Source organism: Budorcas taxicolor, chromosome 5, assembly GCF_023091745.1.
Source record: "Budorcas taxicolor isolate Tak-1 chromosome 5, Takin1.1, whole genome shotgun sequence".
Taxonomy (NCBI): Eukaryota; Metazoa; Chordata; class Mammalia; order Artiodactyla; family Bovidae; genus Budorcas; species Budorcas taxicolor.
In genome coordinates, this window is record NC_068914.1 from 108,947,963 (window position 1) to 108,968,296 (window position 20,334).

Genomic DNA, 20,334 nt, shown 5'->3' on the forward strand with positions numbered 1-20,334 from the left:
GGATCGAACCCAGGTCTCCCACATTGTAGGCAGACGCTTTACCATCTGAGCCACCCGGGAAGAGCCCAAGGCATAGTGTGAACACAACTTTTATTTGCACTGAGAAAGAAAAAACATGCAACGAGCTTTACTGCAATATTCACTTTATCGTGGTGGTCTGGAACCAAACCTGCCATATCTCTGAGGTAGGTCAGTAGTGTGCCTATCTCCTATGTTATATATAATAATGTGTCACAGAGTTAGAATCCTAGGACGTTAGAGCTGGAAGGAAGCTGGGGTACATGGTTTAGTCACTAAGTCGTGTCCAACTCTTGTGACCCCAAGGACTTAGCCCGCCAGGCTCCTCTGTCCATGGGATTCTCCAGGCAAGAATACTGGAGTGGGTTGCCATTTCCTCTCCAGGTGATAGTCCCAACCTGGGGATTAAACCAAGATCACTTGCACTGCAAGCAGATTCTTTACCCACTGAGCTATGAGGGAGGAAGCTGGGGTCGAAGACATTCTTTAACTTGAATAGTGTTACTATAATATACAGAGAATTTTAAAGCTAATAGTAGTCTTTTCAAATGCAGAAGAAAAAAGAAGGAAAGAAAAACTGATATTAGGTAAATATCAGAGGAAAAGACACTAGATATTTTTGCTTCATAATTATGGATAACATTTATAATGTATTTGCTGCATGTCTTGTCTATAGCCCAGGATGGCAGCCTCTCAGATAGCTCTGAGGAACTGTTCCAAAGAGTTAAGGGAGGAGCCAGGATATAGAGGAGTATTTACTAGGGGCAAGGGAAGAATATGTAGTTAACATCAAAAGATTATTGCTAATCACAAAAAAAGCAGATATCTCAAGTTAATGATTTTAGCCCTTTTCTGTGTATGGAAAGATGCAAGAGTCTGAGCTTCCTGAAATCCTTCCTTCATATACATCTTAGCTATTTCGGGCCAGGATCCTATTTGTCTCCACTCTCTCAGGGTGCACCATAGATAGCAGCTGCAGTGGCTGATGGCTTTGTGGCCACAATATTCTTTGTTTACTGCAATGGCAGAGACATTCTTTGTCCACCTCAGCTACTGGGCTGCTAAAGAAATACTTAAAGACCAAGTCACTGATTTGTAGGCTCAGAGAGTAGCTCTAGGATTTCTTGACAGAACTACAGAGTAACAGGAGGCATCTGTGTAACCAAGCAGGACCCTATGGGACCTTCCCAGGACAGATTCCTGCCCCCATGTCCTCACACTGCCTCTTGTTTATAGAAAAGCTGTAGACTCCCAGGCCTCCCTGAGTTACAAAAGTCTGGCCCAACAATTAATGATTGAAAAGATGTTGAATACATAGTGACAAAACTAGCAGTTGGGCCAGAAGAACTGGTAACAATTTAAACAGTAAATCAGCCATATAGCAGTCACAGAACCTTTAGTTCCTTCCGGAAGTACCAAGATAACAGTATCTGATGTGCATTTTCCCAATTGCTTTACAGATGCTAAAACCTCCACCAAATGGAAGAAGCTAATTAACTGATGCCCTCAGAACCACTGGAGCCTGAGGACTGATAATGTTTACCCCTGTAACACTGCCTGGTTACCTCACTATAAACCTATCAGACAACTGTGCCCAAGTTTATCACATAGTTGGTAACTCCCCTTCCTCACCTTGCCTTTAAAAATGCTTCCCTAAAACCCATCAGGGAGTCTGAGTTTTTGATAATCAGCTGCCCCAGACTAATAATAAAAGCTGTAGTTTCTTTCATCACAACCCAGAGTCAGTAAATTGGCATTCCTGTGTATGGTTAAGTGGACCCAAGTTTGGTTTGATATCACCTATTGTCAGTCAAGATCTCTCATGGTTCTTGGTACTTGGAATGATTTAGGGACACTAAGATTCCTATTGAATTTTGTTTTTAAAAAAGAGAGAGAGTAAGGGCAATGTAGTTTAAACACTTAGATTTTGTTGAATCCAGAAAGATCCTAAAGAAATGGGGAATGCAGTTGGGCTCCTGCATGATATTTTTTTCTGTGGGTCTGGAAGTTGTTAAACACCTCTCAGGACTATACCCTGAAAGCAGTGATAGACATCACAAATGTTTCTAAACAGCCTGTTGTATTCTGTATGTGTGTGTGTGTGTTAGTCGCTCAGTTGTGTCCAACTCTTTGCAATCCCATGGACTGTAGCCCACCAGGCAACTCTGTCCATGGAATTCTTCAGGCAAGAATACTGGAGTTGGCTGCCATTCCCTTCTCCAGGGCATCTTCCTGACCCAGGGATGGAACCCAGGTCTCCTGCATTGCAGGCTAATTCTTTTCCATCTAAGCCACCAGGGAAGCCCCACTGTATTGCATCATAGCTAACGAATGGAAGCTAGGGAGAAATTTTATACTTGTATAAGAAGGCCAGGGTTCTCAATGCTGGACCTCTTATTCTGCATAGTTGACTCCAGCTGTCAGCATAAAACAAACAAAATACACCACATGAAAGAGTTTTCCATGACCAACTGCAGGGACATAGCATGAAACCTAACTTCTCTGTCCCCAGCGGCCTGGCATCCACTAGTCATGGACACCCCCTGTGTGCCCACAAGCCCTTGTGTCCTACACCACGTCCCTTTCGCCTTAGCCCTTCTAAGCTCCGCTTGGGGTTGTAACACTCACAGGAGCCTTCAGAGGCAGCCAGCAGTGCACCACTGCAGAGCCTCTCAGCATGAACCCACTTTGTTTCAGGCTCTTCTGTGTAACTTAGTTTACTCCAGTTCTCTTTGTTTACAAAATGAGGCTGTCACAGTATAAGGATTATTTTGAGTATTGAGACAGAAAACGTATGTAAAACAGGCAGCCCAGTACCCAGCCTGTACTGAGCATTTGGCAAATGTTAGCTTTTTGCCATTTCTAGCTGGAGCCTTGCTAACTTAGCCTCCACCACTGTGGATGTGTGGGAAATGTGTTTCTGGTTGAGTTAATGTTGCTGCCCTGGAGAGGTACGGGTCAGTGACTATGAGAGGAGCAGTCATCTATGGTGACTGAAATCCTCATGCCAGGTTCTTCAAACCCCTTCTGGGTTTTGGAGTTGTTTAACTACAGATCAGAGCTCACAGACTCAAAATGCCTGAAGATCTCATCAGGTAAAGTACATAAGTCAATCAACCAGGCATTCATATATTAACCAGCTTGAAATATTCCTCATATCCACTAAGAAATATGTTCTCTGACATCCCCCTCCAAACAAGAACTCCCTTCACACCTTTCTATCTTCTCTTTTGCATGTTTGATAAAGACTTAAATGCAGATAGATTTTTCTATCATAAGAAAGTAACCATGCAGATATAGCGAAGAGGCCTCAATACAGAAATTAATTGCAAATTAGAGCAGTGGCTATAAACTGAAGTTCCTGTCACCACAGGGAATGTGAGCCCTGAGTCACTAGCCTTTTAAGTTTCAAAAGAAGCCAGAATCTGGAATTTTACTTGACTTCTCATCATCATCATTAAATGCTAAATTAACTTCCCCCTTGTGGCTCAGCTGGTAAAGAATCCACCTGCAATGTGGGAGATCTGGGTTCAATCCCTGGGTTGGGAAGATCCCCTGGAGAAGGGAAAGGCTACCCACTCCAGTATTCTGGCCTGGAGAATTCCATGGGCTGTATAGTCCATGTGGTAGCAAAGAGTCAGACATAACTGAGCAAGCTTCACTTCACTTCACTTTTTTCAAGGCATTATAAGGATCAGCAACAACCAAAAAGACTTAAGACTGAGTTTGGCCTGGGGCGATCAGTTTGTCACTTTTGAGCAAAACAAACTGTATCCATTTCTGGGGTGATGACTAAATACTCTCAAATACAATGACCAGAATGGAAAGAAGGCAACACTACCCCAGGGGCACCTCGCCCTGAATGACATCACTGGAGCCCAGGCAGTTTGTCACCAACACTTGTTGTGCCATTAAGGCCCTTCACCAGCACCAGTTGAAGCAGCCTCACTGAGTGGCTGGATCAGGGCAAACATTCCATAAACTCAAGGACAAGGTGGCTGCTGAGAGGCTCAGCATCCTCTGGAATCAAACACTGCTCCCATGGAGCTCAGGGAACTAGGCCCGACCCCTGCCCTGAACTTTTATTCTCCCCGGACACTCCCATTCAACAGCTCTTTAAACTAAACCAAACATTCACACTACCTTGCAAAGCCCTTTCTGGCAGACAACTTAAGAGAATCTACAATCAATCAGTGGACCTGTGCAATTGGAAAGCCAGTTTCCTGAATCATCTTTCCACAGAGGGAGAAGGCAGAGCTGATGAGGAACCTTGTGGCCAAATTCTCCTAGTGATCCCAGTGGGACCACCTCTACCATCATCACCCCAATATTTAGGGTCAACATTTATTCAGCACTTACCCTGTGCCAGACACTATTCTAAACGCTGTCCTTGCATCATCTCCTCTAATCCTCCCAACAACCAGATGAGGTAGGTGGTATAATTATTTCCATTTTGAGATTAAGAAAGAGGCACAATTGGTTAAATGTCAGTACAGGTTCTCCTGTGAATAAGTGGAGAATCCCGTCTCAAATGCAGGTGCTGGGACAAGAAATTTAGAATCTCAACCATTTGGGTGCCTGCCCCTGGGCAGAAGGCAGGGGAGAGTACACACACTTTCCTGCTATCCTGGAAAAGTAAATGAAGTCCGAGGACCTGGAATAAGGGGATTTATTTCAAGGAGGGGGAGCTGAGACTTGAAAAACGTACCCTCTCCCAGGATAAGTTTAAAAATCTTTCCCCTTGACTTGGAATCAAGTATGTTAAAGCAGAAATCACCTCAGTGAACACTGGCCGAAAATAACTCTGTTTACTTCAGAAGCCTCTCTTTTCCTTCAAGCTCATGAAAGTTAAGTCCCAAGATTTTTTTCCCCTCCTTTGCAGAACACCTCTCCCGGAAAGGGGAGGGCAGCAGAAGTGATGGATGTGAACGGGGAGAGATTTCGATGTGGTGGTTAGTCTGCCCCCAGGAAAATGCCTCCAGGAGTCTGAAAAGTCCTCCTCTCCCCTCATCACCTCTCCCCGTGACCCCCTCACCCTGTACCTCGTAGGTGCTGGTAATGCCCAGTTTGTAGAACACGGGGAGGAAGACCTCCGCACTGAGGACCACCACGAGGAAGTAGGTGATGGCAAAGATGCTGAATATGGCTCCAAAACGGTAGACCTCCGACGGGGTGCCCAGGACGGTGACGGCCGACATGAAGCTTGCGGTGAGGGACAACGCCACGGGCACGGCGGTCATCCTGCGGCCGCCCATCAAGAAGTCCTTGGAAGTCTGCTGGCCGCCGCCCGCGAAGGCGTAGTAGATGCCGATGACGGCCGAGATGAGCAGCATCCCAGCGAACACTACGTAGTCCCACACCACGAAGGCGCCGATGTCCCTCGGTGCGCCCATGGCCGCGCGGTCGCCGGGGTCCTGCGCGCAAACTGGCGGCCCCGCGGCGCGCAGCCCGAGCCGGAGCTTTTCTGCGTGCCGGGCACTCACTTATTCCCCAGTCGCACGCAGCGGGTGTGGCGCCCTGCGGGGATGAGAGGCGTCTGGCAGGTGTCTGTCCGTCCGCCCCCCAGCGCCCAGCTCGGCCTCTGCGCCCACCGCAGCCAGCAGAGCCCTCCGAAACGAGATTTCGGGGACACCCCACCCACGCGGCGCTGAGCTCTCACTGGGCTCCAGACCAAGATGGCTCGCCCGGCGCCGCGGACACCCAGGCAGGTGAGAACTGGAGCTTCCAGCCGCCTCTGGAGAACCTTCAAGGAGCGCTCAGCGAAATTTTTATCAAGTGTCACCCGAGGGGACGCACTATTTAAATGAGCAGGTGACCGATCGGGGAGTGTGGGTCGAAGGGTAATTGTCACGCCTTTAAGCTTTCCGGTTCAACAGACCGGGTCCTTACGGGAAGGTACAGCTGGAGTTTTTAGACTGATTTATTTGATAAATTGATGGGTGATTTCTGTGACAGTGTGCAGTGACCTGAGGTCCCAGTTCTTAGACAGGTAAGCAGCTATAAAGGAGAGGAACAAATCTGTGCTATTGGTTGCCTGTGTTTTTATTCAATGAACAATTTTCATCCCTAGCAGTTTCTCCTAGCAATGATAGTCACTATAATATATATGTGTGTGTGTGCACGTGTATGCTCAGTTGCTCAGTGGTGTCCGACTCTTTGCAGTTCCATGGACTATTGCAGGACAGACTCCTCTGTCCATGGAATTTTCCAGGCAAGAAGACTGGAGTGGGTTGCCAATTCCTACTCCGGGGGATCTTCTTGAACCAGGAATTGAACTCACGTTTCTTGTGTCTCCTGCACTGGCAGGTGCATTAATAATACCTACAACTTAATGAGTCTTACAGTGTGACATGTAACATGCTTGGCACTTTGTACATTAACTAGTGTAATTCTTACCATTACCCTTCATATAGAAATCATCTCCACTTATCAAATAAGGAAACTGGCTAAAACACTTGCCCAAGAAAATGGTGGAGATTAAGATTTTTAATCCAGGTGTGATACAGAATTTGTTCTCTTAATCACAATACTATACCTTGTAGAATTCAAATATAGACACTTGTTAAATGTAGGCACAATTATATACACTTAAATGAAGACACTTGAAAGCATGTGGAAGACAAGATCATTTTCAGTATTAGCACTCAGTATTTTAAGTGGCTTGTCTTGAAATATTACTAACAACATGAGTCATGCTTGTAAAGCATTGTGATTCCTAAATTCTTCTTCTAAAATAGGCCCTCTAGCCAAATATGCCCTGGCATAGGTCTATTTCAAGCCATCCTTATTTATTTTCTTAAATGCTTATAATTTACCTGTTGACTCTTGGTAGACAACCCACAGAATGCATTTAGACCAGCCTGGCATGTGAAGAAAGCTATGTCACTTCTTTTGTAAACTGGCATTATTTGCATAAGGCTACTCTGGTGGCTCAGTGGTAAAGAATCTGCCTGCCAGTGCAGGAGACTCAGGTTCAATCCCTGGGTCAGGAAGATCCCCTGGAGAAGAAAGCGGCAACCCACTCCAGTATTCTTGCCTTAGAAATCCCACGGGCAGAGGAGCCTGGAAGGCTACAGTCCTTGGGGTGGCAAAGCAATCAGATGTGACTTAGTGACTAAACAACAACATTCATTTGCATAACACTCTTGAAAGGAAATAAAGAAGGAAATAGAAGATAAATCCAAGCAATTCCATTATTTAAACAACTATATGGTTTGAAATTAATTCCAGTATGAAATTTACTATATTTCAGAGACAGCATTTTTCTTCTGCTGTCACTGCCTGGTGCTCAAACCTTCAGCATAAAATTGCATCATAAAAGTTATAGCATCCACTGAATCTGGGGTTCTTCCATCTCTATACAAACTACAGTGCTTTACTTCACTGTGCAATGCCAGTGTACTCTACTCCATTTGTGTCCTGTCAAAGGATTAAGTGAGATTATATGTTCTCTGGAGGTGTTGGCCTCTGACTGTATAGAGAAAGGGATTTTGGTGGAAAACACTCAGACAACAGAGGATGGGCTGCCCACTTCTCTGAAGGGGATAGATGTTATGACATTGAACCCAGCATAGTAGTAGTTGTAAGTGGAAAAAGAGGTCTTCCCACTTACTTTTTTTTTTTAATCGGAGGCTAATTGCTTTACAATATTGTGGTGGTGGTTTTTGTCATACAATGACATGAGTCAGCCATGGGTGTACATGTGTCCCCCATCCTGAACCCCCCTCCCACCTCCCTCTCCATCCCATCCCTCAGCGTTGTCCCAGTGCACCAGCTTTGAATGCCCTGTTTCATGCATTGAACTTGGACTGGTAATCTATTTCACATATGATAATATACATGTTTCAATGCTATTCTCTCAAATCATCCCACCCTCACCTTCTCCCACAGAGTCCAAAAGTCTGTTCTTTATATCTGTGTCTCTTTTGCTGTCTCACATATAGGGTCATCATTACCATCTTTCTAAATTCCATATATATGTGTTAGTATACTGCATTGGTGTTTTTCTTTCTGACTTACTTCATTCTGTATAAGAGGTTCCAGTTTCATCCATCTTGTTAGAACTGATTCAAATGTATTCTTTTTAATAGCTGAGTAATATTCCATTGTATATATGTACCACAGCTTTCTTATCCACTCATCTGCCAATGAACATCTAGGTTGCTTCCATGTCCTAGTTATTGTAAACAGTGCTGCGATGAACACTGGGGTACATGTGACTCTTTCAATTCTGGTTTCCTCAGTGTGTATGCCCAGCAATGGGATTGCTGAGTTGTATGGCAGTTCTATTTCCAATTTTTTAAGGAATCTCCACACTGTTCTCCATAGTGGCTGAACTAGTTTGCACTCCTACCAACAGTGTAAAAGGGTTCCCTTTTCTCTGCACCCTCTCCAGCATTTATTGTTTGTAGACTTTTTGACAGCAGCCATTCTGACTGGCGTGAGATGGTACCTCATTGTGGTTTTGATATGCATTTCTCTGATAATGAGAGATGTTGAACATCTTTTCATGTGTTTGTTAGCCATCTATATGTCTTCTTTGGAGAAATATCTGTTTAGTTCTTTGGCCCATTTTTTTATTGGGTTGTTTATTTTTCTGGAATTGAGCTGCATGAGCTGCTTGTATATTTTTGAGAGTAATTCTTTGTCAGTTGCTTCATTTGCTATTATTTTCTCCCATTCTGAAGGCTGTCTTTTCATCTTGCTTATAGTTTCCTTCATTGTGCAAATGCTTTTATGCTTAATTAGGCCCCATTTGTTTATTTTTGCTATTATTTCCATTACTCTGGGAGGTGGGTCATAGCGGACCTGCTGTGGTTTATGTCAGATATTGTTTTGCATATGTTTTCCTCTAGGAACTTTATAGTTTCTGGTCTTACATTTAGATCTTTAATCCATTTTGAGTTTATTTTTGTGTAGGTGTTAGAAAGTGTTCTAGTTTCATTCTTTTACAAGTGGTTGATCAGTTTTCCCAGCACCACTTGTTAAAGAGATTGTCTTTTCTCCATTGTATATTCTTGCCTCCTTTGTCAAAGATAAGGTGTCCATAGGTGCATGGATTGATCTCTGGGCTCTCTCTTTTGTTCCATTGATCTATATTTCTGTCTTTGTGCCAGTACCATACTGTCTTGATGACTGTAGCTTTGTAGTATAGTCTGAAGTCAGGCAGGTTGATTCCTCCAGTTCCATTCTTCTTTCTCAGGATTGCTTTGGCTATTCAAGGTTTTTTGTATTTCCATACAAATTGTGAAATTATTCATTCCAGTTCTGTGAAAAATACCATTGGTAGCTTGATAGGGATTACAGTGAATCTATAATGGACCACGATGTATGTTTTTTGTTCAGTTAAAAGCGACCTCCTAGTAATTCATCCTACATTATCTGCCCCTTGACCAGCTCTCAGGCATCTTTTGCTGCCACTTCTTTCCCCTTTTACTCTGTTCCCAGCCACATTACCTTCTCAGCGCTCCTGGAATAGGCCATGCCTGTTTCTGCCTCAGAGCCTTCGCTTGTGTTGCGTCCTCTGCCTTGGACGCTCTTCCTCCAGATATCATCATGACTCTGACCTTCACTTCATTCAGGTGTCTGCTCAGATGTTGTCTCCTCCAAAAGCCTTCCCTGACCACTCCATCTATCATTCTCTACTCTCTTACTTTGGGTTTGTTTTGTTTTGCTTTTTTTCATACACAAAACAGCCTGACGTAGTTCTTTGTTTATCTGGCTTATAGTCTGTCTCCTCCCACTGGAACAGAAGCCCCATCATGGCAGGAAATTTCTTTGTTCACCATTATACTCCCTGAGTGTAGAACCTGATACATAATAGTTATTTTTAAAAATATTTGTTGGGATTTCCCTGGTGATCCAGTGGTTAAGACTCCATGTTCCCAATGCAGAGGACCAAGATTTGATCCCTGGTCAGGGAACTAGATCTCACATACTGCAACTAAGACCTGGTACAGACAAATTAATTAATTAATTTAAAAACGAATTAAAAATTAAAAAATATTTGTTGAACTTGTGAATAGACAAGGAAGGAATTATTAGGAAATACTTTCAAATAAATTGGCTCAGTCTTGGTTTCTAATGCTGCAAATTTCATTTTTTTCTGTGTTTCATAGGCATTTTGAAGGAAAAAATGAGAGAAACTACAGTAGGAACTACTTGTTATTTTAAAGCTACCTTTAGAACTGAAGCAGTTTAATTTATCATTATGTTCTCTTTACTCGTTGTATCAGTTAATACTGCATTTGGCTGAGAATGACAGGAACCAAAATAACAATGCTTTAAACAAGATAAATATCTCCTTTCACATTTAAAGATGTTCACAGACAAGTAGCAAGAATTGGGATCAGTTGGAGAGGGGTGAGTCTACATGAAACGATTTGGGATCCAAACTCCTCTCCTACAGTTCTACCATACTCAGATTTGGTTTCCATTTCATCGAGAAGAAGGAAAGGACTGCTTAGGTACATCCACATCTTTCAAGGACATTTCTCATCAATTTTAAGTGACAGTCTCATTTATATCCCATTGAATAGAACTTAGTCACATGGTCACATCTAATTGCCAGGGAGACTGGGAAATGAAGTTTTTACACCAAGGGGCCATGTGCCAAACTAAATTTGGGGGTCCTACTTCTAAAGAAGAAGAGAAGAATAGACACTGGGAGATCACCAGCAGTCTCTGCCACATCTAACTTAAGCACCAAAACAGACTTCTTTCTCAGATACCAGTTTCCCAGGAAGTTTTACTATTTCCCCATGGGTTATCCTTAGCTGAAAAAGTTAGACATCCTCAGGTTTAAAAACACAAATCAACTGCCCCAATGACTGGTTCCCAGTTTACCCTTCTCTACGTAAAGTTGTCAGTCTCTGGTTTTTCCTTTTGTTTTGACAAACAGCTCAAGAACCTCAAGAACCCACTCAGAAGACCCATAACACTAGGGCCACATAGAAGCAGCGAAGTGGCTGAGTCAGAACGGGAGACACAGAAGAACACTGTGGTGCCAGTTCATAGTAGGCTACCCTTCACTCATTTGCCTATAGCCCTTGAAGAAAGCATTTCTCCTGTGCATTTTGACATGCGATTGGCTGCTTTAAAAATCAGTGTACATTGATTTTAGGAACACAGTACATAGGATGGAGTAAAGTCAAAGTTCATTAAAATTAGGTACAGGCACTATCCTAATTGTTTTGGGACTACATTCTTTTAAGGAAGAGTCATGGCTGGAGTAGGAAACATTTCCTGTGATACAGAAAATTTTGCAGTGACATCTGCTGTAATGGGAATATATCTGTGTCAGATGCTTGGTGAAGGAAGGACAAGATTTCAAGCTCATGGAAGTTCTTAATACAAGGCTAGGATAAAGATTGGTTTGGGAACAAATGATATTTAAAATTGTTAATAAGTCAGAAGTTAAGAAAGTTACATGGGCTACCATCAAGGTTAAAACATCACTGACTTGACCTAAAAGTTATTTTAGTTTATAAACCAGATCTCTTACTAAATAAGATAAATGATATTAGCTATAAGATACAAGTTCTCACTTCTTTTGTTTATCTCCAGAACTTTCCTACTGAGTTCACTTTTACCCCCTAATTAGTGTATTTATAAACATGTAAAAACATATAATAAGCTTATTTATGCAGTGCCTTATAAATGCATAATTATTCATTTTAGAAGTATATTTACATTTAATATTTTGTGAAAAATAGCAACTTAACCCACAATAGGTATATATTACACCTTTTCCCCAGTCCTATTTATGATGTGTTTTTAAAATTTGGCAAAATAACTTTTTTCCCAGAAAAGTAAATGGTGGCCCTGTAAATTGGTGGCCTGCTACATCTGAACGTCCTAGATACAGATATTGAGGAGAGGGTCAACAGAGCCAAACAGGTTCCCTTTGGGTGAAATAATATTTGCTATTCGTTTACTCACCTCACAGTGCTGGGAAATGTTATTTACCACTTATTCTGAAACAAGGAAATAAGAAATTCACATTGAAAATTACAGCTTTGCATGACCAGCTGCTTCATCTCTTTTTGTCTTCTGTAGAAACACAGGAGTTTTTCTGAATGGCCTTTTAAATTTTTTTTAAGGAGAGTGGCTAGGGAGGTCACTGAGAACAGACTGACACTTACTGGTAATTATACTCAAGTGGAAAAAGAACCCTAGAATGTGCTGACATGTGCCACAGCTCATAAGAGGATCAGAGCTGCTCAAAGAGCTCAAACTTTCACAAGAAGACCACTGTCCCCAGTCATCTTGGCACATCCCCGTCCCAAGTTTTCTCTCCCCTATGTGGTTCCTTTTCTGTATAAATACCCTCACCCCACCTCCTCCTAGTGAGATGGGTGATAAAGAGTCTCACCTGTCATTAAATGGGGACTGAATTGTCAACATTTTTCATGAATGTTTTACTACTATTTGCCCACTCTCTCCTGGCCTGGAGCTCTTTCCGCATGTTTGCACTGCATTTTTGGCCTTAATACTGACATGGTATTGTGGTTTAATCAAGGCTGTTTTAACCAAGGCTGTTGATGCAGGATAATCTCATGGATTCCGTACGTCCCAAAGCAGGAACGGGAAAGCCACTCTACACACCTGCTTCATTTCCCTCTCTCTCCAGTTGGGTTTTCTCTGAATTTCCACAGGTATGTGATCAGAAATGTTGAAGCCTATGCTTATATGCCCTTAATTCACTAACTAGCAGAGACCAATTAGCACCTTTGAACTTTAATTCTAAATCCCATGCAGAGGAAGTCTTATTGGTGCAACTTGGGTCCCATGTCTCTGGACCATTAATCCTATCAGCAGTGACCAGAAGGGCAGGGTTCCCCCTGTGGCTGCACAGATTCACCCTGAAAGTGGGAAAGGGGACTAGTTTCCCATGTGGAAGGGTGGAGAGCTGGCAAGATGCTCTGAAAGGGACCTCCTCTACCAAACATCTGTGCCATTCTGTTATTCCCTGTGAGAGTGAAATAAACTCCTTGGAAAAAAGGAATGGGCTTGCTCATCATCATGAATCCCCAGAATCCAGCACTGTCTGTTGCCTTAAAAAAAATGCTAAACATGCTATGGTATTGACCTACTTTACCATGCCTATTGGTGTCAAGAATTTCCTAAGATTTTTTTTTTAATTTTACTTTATTTTACTTTACAATACTGTATGTGTTTTGCCTTACATCAACATGAATCCGCCACGGGTGTACACGTGTTTCCAATCCTGAACCCCCCTCCCACCTCCCTCCCCATACCATCTCTCTGGGTCATCCCAGTGCACCAGCCCCAAGCATCCACTATCCTGCATCAAACCTAGACTGGCGATTCATTTCTTATATGATATTATACATGTTTCAATACCATTCTCCCAAATCGTCCCACCCTCTCCCCCTCCCACAGAGTCCAAAAGACTATTCTATACATCTGTGTCTCTTTTGCTGTCTTGCATACAGGGTTATTGTTACCATCTTTCTAAATTCCATATATATGTGTTAGTATACTGTATTGGTGTTTTTCTTTCTGGCTTACTTCACTCTGTATAATCGGCTCCAGTTTCATCCACCTCATTAGAACTGATTCAAATGTATTCTTTTTAATGGCTAATATTCCATTGTGTATATGTACCACAGCTTTCTTATCCATTCATCTGCTGATGGACATCTAGGTTGCTTCCATGTGCTGGCTATTATAAACAGTGCTGCGATGAACACTGGGGTACACGTGTCTCTTTCAATTCTGTTTTCCTTGGCGTGTATGCCCAGCAGTGGGATTGCTGGGTCATAAGGCAGTTCTATTTCCAGTTTTTTAAGGAATCTCCACACTGTTCTCCATAGTGGCTGTACTAGTTTGCATTCCCACCAACAGTGTAAGACGATTCCCTTTTCTCCACACCCTCTCCAGCATTTATTGCTTGTAGACTTTTGGATCGCAGCCATTCTGACTGGTGTGAAGTGGTACCTCATTGTGGTTTTGATTTGCATTTCTTTGATAATGAGTGATGTTGAGCATCTTTTCATGTGTTTGTTAGCCATCTGTATGTCTTCTTTGGAGAAATGTCTATTTAGTTCTTTGGCCCATTTTTTGATTGGAAGTGAATTTTGGAAACCTGAGAGTGATCTCATTGGATCTTGAATCTAGACTTATGCTTTCTTATCAGGAAAAAAGTCTCTTTCCTCTAATTTTTGAGAGGAAATTTAGAGAAAAATATACTCCAGTTCTAATACCCTGTTGCTGACTCTATGCGACCCCATAGACAGCAGCCCACCAGGCTCCCCCGCCCCTAGGATTCTCCAGACAAGAACACTGGAGTGGGTTGCCATTTCCTTCTCCAATGCATGAAAGTGAAGTCACTCAGTCGTGTCCGACTCTTCGCGACTGCAGCCTACAGGCTCCTCTGTCCATGGGATTTTCCAGGCAAGAGTACTGGAGTGGGTTTCCATTGCCTTCTCCATCTAATACCCTACTGTCTGCTTATTCTTTACCTTGAAATCACAATCACAGTTGCTATGGAGTCCTGAAATATCCTTGTAACATGGCAAAGGAAGATAAGAGTATAAGAATTCCTACAGAGTACTTTCTTAATGACCTTTCAACTAGGAACACTGAGTACAGTTAGAAATTTAAGGCAGTACAAGAGTCAGTGCTATCGACTGAAAAAAATGCCCAATCTAGAAGTTGAGGATTATATTTTACTTGGCGGACACACTGAGGAATTAAGCTCGGGAGACAGCCTCTCAGATAGCTCTGAGGGACTGTTCTGAAGAGGTAAGGGAGGAACCAGGATATATAGGAGTCTTGGCAACAAAAACCAGGTAGCTGGAACATCAAAAGATTACTGTTACTTAAAGAAAAAACAGATATCTCAAGTTAATGAATTTAGTGCTTTTTTTGGAGGGAAGATGAAAGAGTCTGGGCTCACTGAAATCATTCCTTTGATATGCACCTTAACTGTCTAGGACCAGTATCCTGTTTTCTCTGTCCTGAATCCACTCAGGGTACACAGCTGGAGGTGGCTGCAGTGGCTGACAGCAATAGCATCCTTTGTCTACTGAAATGGCCGGTGACAGTCCTCGGCCCACAGAGTCACCACAAGGGCTGAGTTGGGAGAAGTGTAGATGACTCAGTACTACCCTCACACATCTTCTTTTCTTTTCTCTTACCTGAGTTTCACTCTGACCAACTCAATGTTATCAATCCTGCATTGAGTACTAGGTACTTTATTAAGCAATCGGTCAACAGCTCAATAAATTTAGCAGGAGGAGTTTTATCTGATGCCCTGGTGTGTTTCCTGTTAGGTAATGAAGGCTATGAAACTCCTCATGTTTCTCCTTTTAGCAGAACTGCTATAGCAGCTCAGTAAGTCCAATCTATGTGCTATCACAGCCCACATCCATAGCTGGGTTTTCTGGCACACACATTTCCCTTCTTTTGTTGCTTGACTTTTGTTTTTCTCCCCCTATTTCAATCTTTTTTGCCTATGTATCTTTTTTTTTTTCTTTTAAACTTTTTATTTTATATTGGAGTATAGCTGATTAACAATGTTGTGATAGTTTCAGGTAGACCGCAAAAAGACTTAGCCATACATATACATGTATCCATTCTCCCCCAAACTCCTTTCCCATCCAGGCTGCCACATAACATTTAGCAGAGTTCCCTGTGCTATACAGTAGGTCCTTGTTGGTTATCTATTTTAAATACAGCAGTGTGTACATGTCAGTCCCAGACTCCCTAACTATCTCTTCCTCCCATTCTTCCTCCTACGTATCTTTTATTGCAAACAATCTCAACTCCTCTTTTGGATATAGAAAGTTAAACACAAAGAAGGAATGATGTCCAGAAAAATAGGTTGATTGCACATATTCCACTACTTCCTGGAACAGCACTAAAATGACATCAAAGGAATTAAAAAAGAGAGAGAAGGTGAGAAGACATGGCTGCCAATAAAAGGTTTAGTACAATTTTGGAAGAATGCAAGTGGTAATTGACTTGGGTTTCAGCTTTCTTCACCTGTTAAATACCTTAAGGGAAAGAAGCCAACAAGAACAAAACCTACTGTAGCACAGTACCCCCCAGGAAGAGTCAGAAACCAGAAGAGCCGTATACTTATAAAGTAAGTTGTTGTTCAGTTGCTGAGTTATCTCTGACTTGTTGTGACCCCACGGACTGCAGCAGACCAGGCTTCCCTGTTCGTCACCATCTCTTGGAGTTTGCTGAAACTCACTCCATGTCCACCTAAAGGTAAGGGTAGGAGGTAAAATGAAAAGCCAGAAGGCTTTTCTGGGCAGCCAGGCAATTGCCTTTCTATTTTTCTTGCCAAAAATGAAAATCACCCTTTCTGAAAAGGTTAAACTACAGAAACTCTGGCTGAGGAACCCATCACTGCTAAGGCCTGGAGTGAGATATTTCCTTAGAAAAAAGGGGTTAGAGACCCATTTGTCTACTGAATGAGGAGACCCTGCCCCAGCCTTTCAACACTCGGATCCCACTGTTACCAGATTTTTCTACTCTCTCAGGCAATACTGGAGAGGATTCCTTTCTGAGGAAACCAACCAGCTCAAGAGAACACTGGGATCTAGGAGTTCTATACAAAGACAGGACCCTGAACATCCCTGGGGGTGCACTGGATAGGAATCTGCCTGCCAATGCAGGGGACACATGTTCGATCCCTGGTCCAGGAAGATCCTACATGCTGCAGAGCACCTAAGCCCATGTGCCACAACTACTGAGCCCTCGCTCTAGAGCTCACGAGCTGCAACTCATGAAGCCCGTGCACCTAGAACTTGTGCTCCACTACAAGAGAAGCCACCTCAATGAGAAGCCCTTGCACCAAAACGAAGAGTTGCCCCTACTTGCTGCAACTAGAGAAAGCCCACTCGCAGCTACAAAGACCCAGAGCAGCGAAAAACAATTAACTAATTAATTAAAGGAAAAGAACCCTCACCTGATCACCCTAAAGTGAGACCCTCTCCTCAACAAGCCCAGCCTTCACACAGTTTCCAATTAGCTTGCGGTGCCTCTCTGTTTAACTGAGTGGGCCTCCAGGGATCACTCTCCACTTGGGAAAAACCTTTCATGCAAAAGACAGAAACCAGAAGAAATGGGGAAAGAAACATTAAGAAAAACAGTGTCACTGGAAAAAAACTAAGGAAAGCCTTAAAAATGAATGCACACACAAAAGAACACTGGAGTTATTTCCTGAGAAAACAAGGAAAATTCCACATTTATGAAATGTGAAGAGTTTGCTGTTAAAATTTCACATTTAGAGAATAAGATGGAACTTCTGGAAATTAAAGTAGAAGAACAGAAATGAACAATTTGCGGAAGAATTAGAAGATAAAGTTGAGAACAAAAATACAGACAGATGCAATAAAAAGCTAAAATAAAAGAAGTTTATAAGTTCAATTCTCGAAGTCTAAAACACAAACTATAGGAATTCAAGAGAAAGAATGGAGAGAACGAAACTTACAAAGGAAAATTTCTAAAAATCTTAAGAACGTGATTCTTCAGGGTGAAAGTTCTCAACAAGTGTGTAGAAAGCTGCTGCTGCTACTGCTGCTAAGTCGCTTCAGTCGTGTCCGACTCTGTGTGACCCCATAGACGGCAGCCCACCAGGCTCCCCTGTCCCTGGGATTCTCCAGGTAAGAACATTGGAATGGGTTGCCATTTCCTTCTCCAATGCATGAAAGTGAAAGTGAAGTCACTTAGTCGTGTCGGACTCTTCGCGACCCCATGGACTACAGCCTACCAGGCTCCTCTGTCCATGGGATTTTCCAGGCAAGAGGACTGGAATGGGTTGCCATTGCCTTCTCCAGTGTAGAAAGCTAGAGGGCAATAAAACAATGCCTTCACATTTCTTTTAGGATAAACTACAACTGAAAATTCTTTAGGAAATCAAACTATCATACCAAGTGTGAGAGGAGTATAAAGATGTTTTCAAATAGACAAGGCATCAAAAGTGCTGTTCCCACACCATTTCTCATGAAGCTTCTGGAGAATGTGCTCCATGAAAAAAGGGAGAAAATGCAGAAAGGTATGACAGGAAACAGCAAATCCACGAGTACAAATAAGCAGCTAGTTCAGATGGGAGCAGGTCAGAAGTCTCCATGTGGAACAACTTCAAGAAGCAACGATGGAGCATTGTCTTACAGATTTGACCTTCATGAGAAAGAAGTTTCAGTGATCCTTTCAAAAAGCATGGTGATGAGGACTTCCCTGATGGTTCAGAGGTTAAGAATTGACCTCGCAATACAGGGGATGTGGGTACAATCCCTGGTCAGGGAACTAAGATGCCACACGCTGCAGGGCAACTGAGCCCTAGTGCCAGTCACAACTACTGAGCCTGCGCACTGCAACGAAAGATGCTGGTTAACACAAGGAAGATCTTGAGGGCTGGAACTAAGACCCAATGCAGCCAAATAAGTTTAAAAATATTTGTTAAGACTTAAAAAGAATGGTGATAAAGTGATGCAAGTACAGGGAAAAGGAAGCATAATAGTTCCCACTCTATATGCTAGGTTTGCACAGTCACCAAACTGGCAAAAACTAAAGTCAAATAATACCAAGTGTTGGCAAGAATGTGTAGCACTGGGAACTTGCATATAACATCGGTAGAAGCACTTTGGCAAATGATGGGTAATATAAAGATGAAGATACCCATGCACTGTGACTCAGAATGTTTACTCCCTGCAGCTTGAAACTTGTGTATATGTGCACCAAGTTGTGTGTACAAGAATGTCCCAGAAATGAGACTTACTGCAAACTGGAAACAACCCAAAAGCACACGATCAGAGACACAGATAAATATCTGGGGGCATACTCAGCCAATCCAGATGGTTGTGAACCGTGCCATGACTGAATTTTATTGGGTTGAGTAAAAGAAGCTAAACAGTAAAGAATACACACTTTTCACTCCACTTACATAAAAATTTCCAAACAGAGCAAATTAAACTGTGTTGTTTCACAATGCAGACATGGGTAGTAAAACAATAAAGAAAAAGAAGGAAGTTGTAATAATAAAAGGTGGTATAGTGTTACCTCTGGGGAGAGGTAGCTAGTTGTCATGAGGAAGGGATACCTGGAGGGCTTTTAGGGTGCTATCAATGTGTTATTTCTTGACTTGAGTATTGGTTAATGATTGTTCACTTTATAATTATTCGCTAAGCTCTATGCAAATATTTTACAATTTAAAAGAAAACTACTTTTCAAACAGCATGGCAGATTGAACGATATATTTACTTTTGGTTCCTTCCCAAACCTCACTAAACCCACTCCAGTATTCTTGCCTGGAGAATCCCCATGGACAGAGGAGTGCAGCAGGCTACAGTCCATGGGGTCGCATAGGGCCGGACATGACAGAAAATAAGCACAAAAATCACTAAAATCAACTGTAGTGGAATAAAAACAGCATAAATCATAAAATAGAGAGTGAAAGAACTAGGATAAAATTTTGGAAGCTGGAAAGCAGACACATTAAGTAGAAACCTACTTAGAAAATGAGAGGAAGCTGAAATTCTAGCCAGTGGTAGAGAAGGCCCAGAAGTAGGTTTATTTGTACCTCAGAAGCCCCTAGAAGGATCAGGATTTGGAAGTAGCAATAGTTCTTAAAGAGGGAGAAGCTGATGAAGAGGGGTCCAGAAATGTATACATAAAGAAATTTTATCCCAATTCCTCAACCTCCCACCCCTAACAAAGCTGAGCAACTGTCTCTCCACCATCCCAGCAGAAAACTGAAGTTTCACTCACAGAAGAGGTTAAACCAGAGAAACTGTGGACAGAGGCCGCTGGGGACAACTGAGACTGGGCTTCTACACTGAAGACTGAGAGACTGACGGAGTGTATTCATACTCGCGAAAAGAGACCACCACCACCCCGCTTCCTTCCCCCAGTCATCTCATTCCCAGACTTCCCCCAGAGTGTAAATCTCCACCAGTATGTCTCAATACATCATGCAATCACTGTGGACTTACTGCTCTCCAGACTTGCTGCACACTTGTTGCCCTGGGATCTCAGTTTATCATACTCCAAGAGATTTGCCAGTCTTTACCCTGTTGATCTCAGGTTACTTGAATCTCTTCATATATTTCCTTGTCTGGGCTGTGCATACCACCCAGAAGCTTCCTGAGAAAGAGTCCACAGGAAGTAATTCTTTTGAGATTTCACATGTCTGAAAAAGCCTTTCTTCTCCCTCATACTTGATGAATCAATGGATGGAGGCTTGGCAACTCTCAGGCTTTTCCATGAGGTGTTCCACCTGGACGCCATCAGCTTCTACAACTCTGCCTCCCACACTGGGCTCCCTCACAACAGCCTTCT

At 42.7% G+C, this 20,334-nt stretch overlaps 1 protein-coding gene across 1 annotated transcript in view; it reads right to left on the reverse strand.

Annotated features, from left to right (window-relative positions):
- Positions 1 to 5,411, reverse strand: part of SLC5A8 (solute carrier family 5 member 8) — a 67,849-nt gene extending 62,438 nt beyond the window's left edge. Inside the window, exon 1 of the mRNA XM_052640521.1 lies at positions 5,061 to 5,411. Within this exon, the coding sequence (XP_052496481.1) occupies positions 5,061 to 5,411 (351 nt within the window). The remainder of the gene's footprint in view (positions 1 to 5,060) is intronic.
- Positions 5,412 to 20,334: the final 14,923 nt, after the last annotated feature.